Source organism: Geotrypetes seraphini, chromosome 10, assembly GCF_902459505.1.
Source record: "Geotrypetes seraphini chromosome 10, aGeoSer1.1, whole genome shotgun sequence".
Lineage (NCBI taxonomy): Eukaryota > Metazoa > Chordata > Amphibia > Gymnophiona > Dermophiidae > Geotrypetes > Geotrypetes seraphini.
Window position 1 is genome coordinate 128,951,673 of NC_047093.1, and position 12,835 is coordinate 128,964,507.

Consider the following 12,835-nt stretch of genomic DNA (forward strand, 5'->3'; position numbering starts at 1 on the left):
TACCCATTCAGATAAGAGAAGAAAAGAACCTCGAGAAATTTAAATCAAAACTAAAACGTTTCCTATATAAAGACGCTTTTAACGGATTAGTGAGTCCCTTAAACTGGGCTGACGTTCCCAATTGAAGTAGGCAAGCACTGATCTAATCTAATATAACCCCTTTTGTTGTATCCTTATTTGTTCTCCTTCCTATATTAAATTGTAGTTCTTCCCTGATTTCCCCTTGAAGTGCACGTCTGTCTATCCCTATATTGTAAGTCCCCCCTCATTTGAAAATTATTTATTGTACATCGCTTTGTAATCTTTGAAGAAAGCAATTTTATCAACTATGAAATAAACCTGAGACTGAATTTCCCAGGCAAAGAAGAAGCAAGTTTCGGCCCTGGTTGTACTTTACAATGAAAAAAAACATTTGGCTTATACTGACATCAGAATTTTTACAGGCAAAGATTCTGGCAACAATAAGCACAGAACGCAGTCATTTCTGGGATGTAACTGACATAAGTTTTCTTCCGTGCCAGGATCCTTCACATCAGCTTCCGAAAGCAAAATGGAACAACATGGTTTCTTGGCTATTTCACATGATACTAGGAATGATTTTCAGCGTTTAACATTTTACTGAGATTAAATTGTGAATGATTCCTTTGTTGTGGGCCATGGAAAGAGCTTTTGCTGCGTTCGCCTGTGGAATCAAATGTGCTGGGATTTGTGCCTCGTTTGCTTGGAAAACAGCTCCTGCTGCAATTCCAGATCTGATGTTAGCTTAACATCAGTAGTTGCCACATGAGCCTGGCTGAGGGAGACATCAACTCTTTGATCTTCCTCTCGTGTCCAAGTTTGAGCAGAGAGTTGGAATTGTGTTTTCTGTGAACTACATATATTCTTGGGGCTTCGGCTCCTTGTTTTTGCCTCTGAGCATATTTTTGACTTCAAAGTGTTGATGATGTTTCACCAGTGTAAAGTTTGTTAATATACCTCTTGGAGTGATTCTATTTGATTTTCATATGCTCTCTTTTAATCACTCTTTTTAGTAGAGTACTGCGTCCAACATTGGTCTCCCTACCTAAAGAAGGATATAAAACTGCTGGAGAGGGTGCAGAGACGAGCAACAAAACTGGTAAAGGGTATGGAGAAACTGGAATACGAGGATAGACTTATAACACTAGGATTGTTCTCCCTTGAGAAAAGGAGACTGCGTGGGGATATGATCGAGACCTTCAAAATACTGAAAGGAATCGACAAAATAGAGCAGAGAAGATTATTTACATTGTCCAATTTGACACGGACTAGAGGACATGTAATGAAGCTAAGGGGGGACAGGTTCAGGACTAATGTCAGGAGGTTCTGCTTCACTCAGAGAGTGGTTGATACCTGGAATGCCCTCCCAGAGGAGATTATTGCGGAATCGACCGTCCTAGGCTTCAAGAGCAAACTAGATGCATATCTCCTTAAGAGAGGCATATAAAGATATGGTGGACTATAAATTACGCCAGGTGTACACCTGGCAGGGCCTCCGCGTGTGCGGATCACCGGACTTGATGGACCGAAGGTCTGATCCGGAGATGGCAGTTCTTATGTTCTTATGTACCAAGCTTTTTGGTTTTTCCCTATATACAATTGGACTTAGTTGGCACCTATCTAGGAAATGACATCACCATAAGCATTGTGGTAGGTACTAAAACATCAATCCACATAAGGGAAATCTAAACAAGCCAGAGTAGTACAAATCAATCCTGCACAATGTTAACAAGAAACCATGTCTCTTTCACAAATGCAGAACATAGATCCCAGTGTATATTAAGTAACAATAAACTAAAAATATAAACACATATAAAAAGATTAAACTGAACCCCAAAGAAACCAGACTGCATACAGTGATCACCAGAGAAACAATGATGCATGTCCTCCTGTACTGTGCAAAATATAAAGACAGCAGATGTAAACCTCAAAAACTGATCTATTCCAATCAAGACATTACAAATTAAGAAATGCAAATGTAAATAAAACAAAAATATGGAAAATAAAACAACTAGCTTAAAATTTTTCAATTAGTTCTCAGAGGCCAAGACTTCCTTCCTCAGGTCAAGATAGTAAACTGCTATTATAGTATCCTGTTCTGACCTGAGAAAGGAGGTTCTGGTCTCTAACCATCAAAATGTATTAAAAAATTAGTCCAATGAAAAGTTATCTCATTTCCAATTTCTATTTATTAACCTTTATAAACAAGGGTACCACACAACTTTATCCTAAATTAAAAAAGTTAAAAGTTAAAAGTGATTTTTTTCTACCTTTGTTTTCTAGCCATTTACTTCTCTGGTTTCTGCTTTCCTCCATCTCAAGTCTCTTGTGAGGATTTCCTGTTCATTTGACAGCTTTTTCTCACAACTTTTCCTTTTGGTTTTCCTCAATTTATTTTTCTGCCTCTTTGTTCAGATTTAATTCATTCTTACTATCTGGTTTTCAAGTTCCATTTTTTTTACTGAAGCTTTCCATCTCTTTCCCTCACCCTGGCTCTCCTATTTTATATCCCTTTATTCCTAGGCTTTCACTAACTCTGTCCTCTTTCTCTACACGTCTATACAGTATTTGCCCCTATACCTTCCCTTTCTTTCCCCTTCCATCATCATTTCCTTCCTTTCTGTCTCTGCTCCACAGACATCTGCTCCTTTCTCTCCCATCCAGCATCTTGCTCCCCTCTCCCTTATTCTATCCAATACTTCCACTCTCTCTCTCACTCTCTCTCTGGTTTTCAATCCATTGACATTTTCTATACTTTTTTTTTCTGGGAATGGATGTTTATGCCATGTGCACTAAGCATAAAAAATATCGATTTCTCCTGTAGGTTAGAATTAGTATAGCCTCCACATCAGCAAACTCTATTCTAAAAAAAACAAAACAAAAAAGTAGCAACACTCAAGGTATCCTGGCCTCAATGTCTGAATTCCAACTTCTAAATCCTAAAATGGGGCTGCCTGTTATTTGGATTTTCAGAAGGTGTTTGATAAAATCCTTTATTAGCTATTTCTTAGGAGATTAATAAGTTATGGTCTGAAAGGTTATTAAATTGTTAGATAAAGAGGTCTTGATGTCAGTTTTCTCAATGGGAAAAAGTAAAGGGTGAAATAGCGGAATGCTCCAAGGATCTGTACTGGGACCAGTTTTATACACTGAAAAAAGGCAGCTTTGAGTGAAGTGATCAAATTTGCAGACAACCCAGAAATATTCAAAGTAGTTACAAAATAAGCAAATTGCGAGGAAATTCAGAAGGAACTTGCCAGACTGAACAGAAGTGGATCTCTGAATGGCAGATAAAATTTTATATGCAGAAGTGCAACGTCACATACAAAAGTTAAAATAATTCTACCTATAGGTTCATGATGTGAATTCCATGATAGGAATCAGCAGCCAGAAAAAGAACTGTGGTGCTACTGTGGATAAGTGATTAAAATGCATAACTACTTTGGTGGTGGAGCATTTTAAAAGCAAAGAGAATGGTAGGAATTTACCCTCCTTGTCCAATCCATCATCCTCTCCAGATTGGACTATTGCAACTCTATCTACTTAAGCCTAACTAAGAAAAACCTCCACAGACTCCAACGGATTCAGAATGCCGCGGCCAAGCTCATCTTCGCTAAAAGTAAATCTGACCATGTCTCCCCGCTCCTGGCCAAGCTCCACTGGCTTCCGATAATCGCCAGGGTCCACTATAAATGCGCCTGTTTAACTTTCAAAATCCTATACGGTATCCTCCCTCCCTTTTTCCCTCTTTCTTGGAATTCCTCAAACCCTAATACCACCAGATCCTCCCACAAATTAAAACTATCCTTCCCCTCGCTAAAAGGCATTTCCCACACAGGAAAGCTAGGGACCTCCCTCCACTTCAAAATCACTGAGCTCTGGAACAACCTTACCTCCCCTCTTCGGAACTTGAGCTCTCTCCAAGTTTTCCGCAAACATCTGAAAACCTGGCTTTTCTCAAAAAATGTAAGTCTCCCTCCAACTTAGGAATCAAGGAAACTCTTATATCTTGGCATCCCAATTCCTCCAGTTAGTTTTAAGAGTATTTCCCTGTAACTTCATCGAGTGTCCCCTAGACTTTGTAATTTTTGACGGAGTGAAAAATCGATCCACGTGTACCCGTTCTACTCCACTCAGGATTTTGTAGACTTCAATCATATCTCCCCTCAGCCGTCTATTTCCACGCTGAAGAACCCAAACCGTTTTAATCTTTCCTCATATGAGATGAATTCCATCCCCTTTACCATCTTGTATGAGAAAAGACTAAAACAGACTTACATAAAAGGATTATTTACCTAAGGTTCTAGTGATAGTGAAAAATCTATTATTACCCCTAGTAATCTAGCTGACTGGTTCACCCTCTCCAAGGTAGGGAGAACGAGAGGGCACTCTCTAAAATTGAAAGTGGATAGATTCTGTATAAACATAAGGAAGTTCTTCTTTATCCAGAGAGTGGTAGAAAACTGGAACGCTCTTCCAGAGTCTGTCATAGGGGAAAACACCCTCCAGGGATTCAATACAAAGTTGGACAAGTTCTTGCTGAACCAGAACGTACGCAGGTAGGGCTAGTCTCAGTTAGACCGCTAGTCTTTGACCAAAGGGCCGCCGCGTGAGCTGGGCACGATGGACCACCGATCTGATCCAGCAGCGGCAATTCTTATGTTCTTATGTTCAAAGAATAGTGTCATAGAAACATGAAGGCAGATAAAGGCCAAATGCCCCATCTGGTCTGCCCATCCACATCATCCACTATCACCTCCTCTCCCTACGAGATCTCATGTGCCCGTCCCAGGCAATATCTCCTGGGAACCACTAAATTACAAGAATTTAGTTGTATCAGGGGGGTCCTTGTACTAAAGCTGCAGGAAAAGTAGTCTTAGAACTCCGCTTACGTGGGTCTTTCGTGTGCACTAAGACGACTTGTCCTGTGGCCAGAAAATGGCTGTTTTCCCCATTTTCTGAATTAATGGCCATGTGCTAATTTCACCAGTGGCGCACAGCCCTTAAAACAGTTGCCGCGCGAGTGCCTATCATCACCTATTTTTGTAGGCGGTAAAGGCCCATGCGCTAACTTCCTGCTAATCAATGAGCGCATGGCAATACCTCACACACTGATTAGTGCCGTCATGTCCACTCTCCACTCTCAAACAATACCCCCTTAGTGAAAATTAAGAGATAATTTTTTAATGTGCAGTAAGGGCATGTTAGCACCTACTGCAGTTTTGTAAACGGACATAGTAACATAGTAGATGACGGTCCATCCAGTCTGCCCAACCTGATTCCATTTAAATTTTTTCTTCTTAGCTATTTCTGGGCAAGAATCCAAAGCTTTACCCGGTACTGTGCTTGGGTTCCAACTGCCGAAATCTCTGTTAAGACTTGCTCCAGCCCATCTACACTCTCCCAGCCACTGAAGCCCTCCCAGCCCATCCTCCATCAAATGGCCATATACAGACACAGACCGAGCAAGTCTGCCCAGTACTGGCCTAGTTCAATATTTAATCTTATTTTCTGATTCTAGATCCTTTGTGTTCATCCCACACTTCTTTGAACTCAGTCACAGTTTTACTCTCCACCACCTCTCTCGGGAGCGCATTCCAGGCATCCACTACCCTCTCCGTAAAGTAGAATTTCATAGCATTGCCCCTGAATCTACCACCCCTCAACCTCAAATTATGTTCTCTGGTTTTACCAGTTTCCTTTCTCTGGACCTCTTAGTTATTTAGCTTTAGCAGAGGAGACAGCCCAGTTTTTTTGTCCTGTTGATGCAATTTTAAAACATGTCTGATTTATACTCTGGTTGTGAAAATGCTCATTGCTCTAGTGCCGTGCAAGACAAACTGTGTGCACGACACACTGGTGAGGAGGAGAGTCGCCTACGCCGGCTGACTGCCTACAGGACGTGCCTCTCGCGGCGAGAGGCACATCCCGTAGGAAGTCAGCCGGCGCAGATGACTCTCCTCCTCTCCCCGCACCTCCCGGATCCATCCACCGAAGCGGGTCGCGGCCAGATTGGCCTCTGCATATTTCTGGGTGCCTTCTGGCCGGGGCGCTGGATTTAATGTGCTGTCGGCAGGAAAGTTTGTGAGACACTGTTCTAGTAGATGGTTTCCTACCTCTGCAGGAAGTGAGCATATACCAGTCCATCAATAGCCTCGAAAACAGGCCTGCACAACAGGCCAGGTTTTCAGGATTTCCCAAATGAATATGCATGAGATCAATATGCATGCAATAGAAGCAGTGCAGGCAAATAGATCTCATGCAAATTCATTGGGGAAATCCCAAAAACCCGACTGGATTCGGTCCTCGAGGACCGGCGTTGTGCAGGCCTGCTCTAAAACAGTGGACCACCAGGCCAATCAGGTTTTCAGGCTAGCCCTAATGAATATGCATGGAGCAGATTTGCATGCCTGTCATTTCCATTATATACAAATCTCTCTCATGCATATTTATTAGGGCTAGCTTGAAAACCCGATTGGCCTGGAGGTCCTCCAGGACAGGGTTGGGAACCACTGCTCTAAAAATTAAGGGCCATGAGCTCATCTGAACTTCTTCCTCCTCTGCTCGGTACAAGGTTACTGGATAATGCTGAATAAGGCTCCAGACATGGCAGGGTGTAGGAGGGGGTGCTGAAAAGTTCCCAGTCCAACCGAGAATGATGTGAACGTGGTTCAATCAATGATCTGATACAAGGTCAAAACGCAGAATTTTGTTTCTGCAAACTGGCACTGAACAAAATAAGATAACACTCTTTTCAGCTACGGTGGCATAATAACTCTCAGAATTGAGGAAGTTGGTTGGGCTGAGAACTTTTCAGCACTGCCTTTGTATTTATGGACAACACAAATCAAATTACTCAGCAGTCGGTAAATCCAAAGACCCGTTACTCAAATAGTTTCATAGATCTTCGGTCTCTATGGATAGATCTTCATCTGTTTAAAGAAGGTTTCAAAGACCTCGGTGGTACCTTCTGTATGCAATAAACTTTCCTTCATACAGAACAACGGCACCTAAAATCGTCATCGGTCTCACAATTAATCACCCTACTACCGGCAGTTACATTGGCTACCGATGGAAGCACGCATAAAGTTTAAATTCGCCTGCTTCTGCTTTAAAGCGCTAAACGGACTTGCCCCTAAATACATAACTGACCTTTTCTCCTTCTCTGCCAACAGACACAAGAGAAGCTCTCATTCCTACTTCGTTTCCCCCCCAGTTAGAGGTTGTAAACTGAAAAAACGCCATGAACACCTTCTTTCACATCAAGCAGCATTGTGGGGTAAAGACCTAGATCAACTGCTTATGAGGAATTCAGAAAACGTCTCAAAACTCAACTGTTCCTAAAGTATCTAGACAACTGACCCACTCATCTTCTTTCTCCTCCATAGTCATTCCTCTGTCCTATTAATCTCTTTCTCCTCAACAACGCATTTCCGGTCCTATTTACAATAGTGATTTACAATAGTGACACCATGAACACCTTCTTTCACATCAAGCAGCATTGTGGGGTAAAGACCTAGATTAACTGCTTATGAGGAATTCAGAAAACGTCTCAAAATTCAACTGTTCCTAAAGTATCTAGACAACTGACCCACTCATCTTCTTTCTCCTCCATAGTCATTCCTCTGTCCTATTAATCTCTTTCTCCTCAACAACGCATTTCCGGTCCTATTTACAATGGTGATTTACAATAGTGACACCATGAACACCTTCTTTCACATCAAGCAGCATTGTGGGGTAAAGACCTAGATCAACTGCTTTCGCCCACTACTTATGAGGAATTCAGAAAACGTCTAAAAACTCAACTGTTCCTAAAGTATCTAGACAACTGACCCACTCATCTTCTTTCTCCTCCATAGTGATTCCTCTGTCCTATTAATCTCTTTCTCCTCAACAACGCATTTCCGGTCCTATTTACAATAGTGATTTACAATAGTGACACCATGAACACCTTCTTTCACATCAAGCAACATTGTGGGGTAAAGACCTAGATCAACTGCTTTCGCCCACTACTTATGAGGAATTCAGAAAACGTCTAAAAACTCAACTGTTCCTAAAGTATCTAGACAACTGACCCACTCATCTTCTTTCTCCTCCATAGTGATTCCTCTGTCCTATTAATCTCTTTCTCCTCAACAACGCATTTCCGGTCCTATTTACAATAGTGATTTACAATAGTGACACCATGAACACCTTCTTTCACATCAAGCAGCATTGTGGGGTAAAGACCTAGATCAACTGCTTTCGCCCACTACTTATGAGGAATTCAGAAAACGTCTAAAAACTCAACTGTTCCTAAAGTATCTAGACAACTGACCCACTCATCTTCTTTCTCCTCCTATTAATCTCTTTCTCCTCAACAACGCATTTCCGGTCCTATTAACTCTCCTCTTCCCCCCTCTTAAATTCAATCAATTTGTACCTCGCTTAATCTATTGTAAACCGCATAGAACTTAACGGTATTGTGGTATATAAACTGTTATTATTATTAATTAATCTTCATATACTTATTAACTTTATTAGTATATATCTACGCGGGTGGGGGCAGGCACTCCGACATAGAAACTATGTTTCGCCCAAATTGGGCTTTATCAAGGAAAATCCCCCTTAAGCCAAATGACTCACGCTCCCCGTGTTCAATTGCTTTATCCGCTTTTAGGTGCCATTGTTCTGTATGAAGGAAAGTTTATTGCATACAGAAGGTACCACCGAGGTCTATGAAACCTTCTTTAAACATATAAAGATCTATCCATAGAGACCGAATATCTATGAAACTCTTTGTATTTATGGAGACTTTAGGACAATCCAGCCTAGGGGTGGGGAACGAGGGCTGCAATCCAGTTGGGTTTTCAGGATTTCCCCAACAAAGAAGCATGAGATCTATTTGCATGCACTGCCTCCATTGTGTGCAAGTAGATCTCATGCAACCGGGTGGTGGCCCTTGTTCCCCACCCCGGATCCAGGCTGTAGCTGTGGCAATATACAAACAAGACACATATTTTCAACCACCGCCTGCTAAGGTCAATGCTGGGTTACAAGAACTGCATTTGCCATTGAAGACCATACCTTATATCAGTGGTCTCAAACTCAAACCCTTTGCAGGGCCACATTTTGGATTTGTAGGTACTTGGAGGACCTCAGAAAAAATAGTTAATGTCTTATTATAGTTTATAAATCTTTCCTTTTAGCTAAGTCTTAATAATAATATTGTCATTTATAGCTAAAGAGACATATGATCAAGAAACTGTTTTATTTTATTTTTGTGATTATGATAAACATACCGAGGGCCTCATAATAGTACCTGGCGGGTCGCATGTGGCCCCTGGGCCGCGAGTTTGAGACCACTGCCTTACATCTTAGCAATTACAAACTGAAACCAAAAAGGCCTACATACCACTTAGAATTTAATGAAGTCTCTTTGCTTCTGCGGACGTAGGCAATAAAGGCTGGGGCAAAAATCCAAGAGAACAGTGAGGTCCTGAAGGAGATCTTGAAATGATTATTACTGGATGAGTATGAGGGCTCAAAATAGTGAGACAAGGCAGTGGTAATAGCCAGAAGAATGCTAAGGTGCACCAAAAGAAAAGTGATGATTCTCCTGTACAGATTTTTGATGAGACAGAGTTTGCAGGCCAGAGAATAGAAATGTATTGATTTTCAAAATGTATTATCCGCCTAACACCTAAGCGGTTTACAAAAAAAAAAAAATTCATATTAAGTTAAAACAACATACTCATAATACAGATCAAAAATTACAACAAACAGAGCCCTCTAAAGTGAGACATCAAAAATTATGCATGAGCATTTTAGACTTTAGAGGAGAGAGAAGGGTTATTCAAACACAGTAAAAGCTTAATTTGCGAGCATAATTCGTTCCGAAAACATGCTTGTAATCCAAAACCCTCGTAAATCAAAGCAAAGTTCCCCATAAGAAATAATGGAAACTCCACAACCCCCAAACCTTTCGCACAAAATACTGTATGTGCTCGTATTGCAAGACCTCGCTTGCATATCAAGTTCAAGCGTGATCGAATGTTTTGCTTGTCTTGCAAAACACTCGCATGCCAAGTCACTTGCAATCCAAGGTTTTTACTGTCCTTCACAAGGCCTGCATAATACCCAGGATGCAGTGGAACGGAAGTTCTATGACAAGAAATGGCTGAAGGGGTCAACAGGCACGAGGGGGCATTCGGAGAAACTGAAGGGAGATAGGTTCAGAACAAATGCAAGGAAGTTTTTTTTCACCCAAAGGGTCGTGGACACTTGGAATGCGCTACCGGAGGAAGTGATCAGGCAGAGTACGGTACAGGGATTCAAACAGGGATTGGACGGATTCCTGAGGGATAGGGGGATCGTGGGATACTGAGAGAGGTGCTGGGATGTAACACAGGTATAGAAAGCAAACCAGGTAATAAGTATAGAAATCCAACCAGGTCGTGCATGTGCAAGACCGGAGGGTTAGGACTTCGATGGGAAGATAGGACTCAATGGGAAACCAAGGTGGCAAGAGGGCCCCTTCTGGTGACTCAGACAGGCCGTGACCTGTTCGGGCCACCGCGGGAGCGGACTGCCGGGCGGGATGGACCTATGGTCTGACCCGGCGGAGGCACTGCTTATGTTCTTATGTTCTTAAATCAAGACACAAAACTCAGATAAAGTCATGCACCAGCATTAAAAGCACTTGGCAGAAATTGCGATGCATCGTGAAGGTGACAGACGCAAAAACTAAGTTACGAGGACGTGAAATCAAGCCAGGCACAAAGTGGAGGCTACGTTATTGCAACGGGAAAGTAAACTGGGCCGATTAGATGGGTCTTATCAGCAGTAACCATCTGTTTTCATATGTTTACACACTGTGGCATATTTACGGTTTCTGTCCCACATGCTGGATTGATCAGGGGGGTGTTCAACTAAAGTGGTTCTTTCTGCATGGGGACCGGCATTTCTGCCTTTCAAATTTTCTCCTAAAGTTTGTCCTTTCTCTCTTAACAAAGCAGTGACAGAAAGGGTGATACTCACGGCACACATAGCCCAGCACCGCTCTTTCCACGGGGTTATTCCACAGTGCAACCATTGTTTCTTCCCGTTATGAGAGAAGAAATGCTGCCTGTCCGCATCTCATCTGCAAAACATTCACCAGGGGAGGTACTGACCTACTGCCTCTCTTGCTGATTGCTGCAACAGTTATTTTGGCTTTAATGCTCAGCTCCCAAAAAGACTGTCCTCGTTTTAAAGCGATACAAGCAGATTTACTCTCAGGCATCAAGATTCTAGTTTTACTTTTTCATCACTTTATTTCGCACTTTCTTCAACGTTCTACTTCGGTTAGGGCTGGACGAAGCAGGAACTCGCAGGCAGTGACTTTCTGCATTTATTGCCCAGCAGGAATAGATGTGAACAGAGTTCTACGCAGCTGCAGTTTGGTCGTTAAGGTCACCAACACATGCAACCTATCCTGGTTCTTTGACCAAATGCATAAGAAACTGCATAAGAATATAAGATTGCTAAACTGGGTCAGGCCAAAGGTCCATGAAGCACAGGATCCCAGACATACCAAATCTCACTCATTTGGAGTGTGTCACACTAATTCCAAAGCTCTCTCACATTCACACTCTTTCAGCCCTATTTCTCACTAGAGGTCCGCACGGGAACGGGAATCACCCCCTAACCCACGGGACTCCCACGGGGACCCCCCTCTGGCCCACGGGACTCCCACGGGGACCCCCCTCTGGCCCACGGGACTCCCACGGGGATCCCCCTCTGGCCCACAGGACTCCCACAGGGACCCCCCTCTGGCCCACGGGACTCCCACGGGGATGGAAGGTTTTGGAAGCAAGGTTCATCCATATAATATAATGGACATGTTAGTCTTAGTAAAAGAGGGGGTTTATAAGTTAATTACCTGAACAAAAAAAGGGTTCCACCTAAGAGATTCCACAAGGAAAACAGCAGCACAAACACAAAAGAAACTGTGGAATTGATGATCCTGTCAGAAGCAATTGCTGCTTTTTATTGGGACGGGCGGGGATGGAGGTAATTCCTTGCGGGGATGGGTGGGGAGGGGGAGGATCCTGACGGGGACGGGCGAGGACGGAGAGGATCCTGAAGGGGACGGGTGGGGACGGAGAGGATCCTGGCAGGAACAGGTGGAAACGGAGAGGATCCTGACGGGGATGGGTGGGGACGGAGAGGATCCTGAAGGGGACGGGTGGGGACGGAGAGGATCCTGGCAGGAACAGGTGGAAACAGAGAGGATCCTGACGGGGATGGGTGGGGACGGAGAGGATCCTGAAGGGGACGGGTGGGGACGGAGAGGATCCTGGCAGGAACAGGTGGAAACGGAGAGGATCCTGACGGGGATGGGTGGGGACGGAGAGGATCCTGAAGGGGACGGGTGAGGACGGAGAGGATCCTGGCAGGAATAGGTGGAAACGGAGAGGATCCTGACGGGGATGGGTGGGGACGGAGAGGATCCTGAAGGGGACGGGTGGGGACGGAGAGGATCCTGGCAGGAACAGGTGGAAACGGAGAGGATCCTGACGGGGATGGGTGGGGATGGAGAGGATCCTGACGGGGACGGGTGGGGACGGAGAGGATCCTGACGGGGACGGGTGGGGACGGAGAGGATCCTGGCAGGAACAGGTGGAAACGGAGAGGATCCTGACGGGGACGGGTGGGGATGGAGAGGATCATGGCAGAGATGGGTGGGGACGGAGAGTATCCTGGCGGGGATGGGCGGGGATGGGTGGGATTTCTGTCCCCGCGCAACTCTCTATTTCTCACTCATCAGAGCTTCAGTACCAGTGCACTGATCTTG

At 43.8% G+C, this 12,835-nt stretch overlaps 1 protein-coding gene across 1 annotated transcript in view; it reads right to left on the reverse strand.

Annotated features, from left to right (window-relative positions):
- The window catches only part of LOC117368167 (deleted in malignant brain tumors 1 protein-like), a 101,740-nt gene extending 90,386 nt beyond the window's left edge, over window positions 1-11,354 (reverse strand). The window contains exon 1 of the mRNA XM_033961544.1: window positions 11,038-11,354. Coding sequence (XP_033817435.1) covers window positions 11,038-11,092 — 55 coding nt within the window. The 5' untranslated portion in view covers window positions 11,093-11,354. The remainder of the gene's footprint in view (window positions 1-11,037) is intronic.
- Window positions 11,355-12,835: the final 1,481 nt, after the last annotated feature.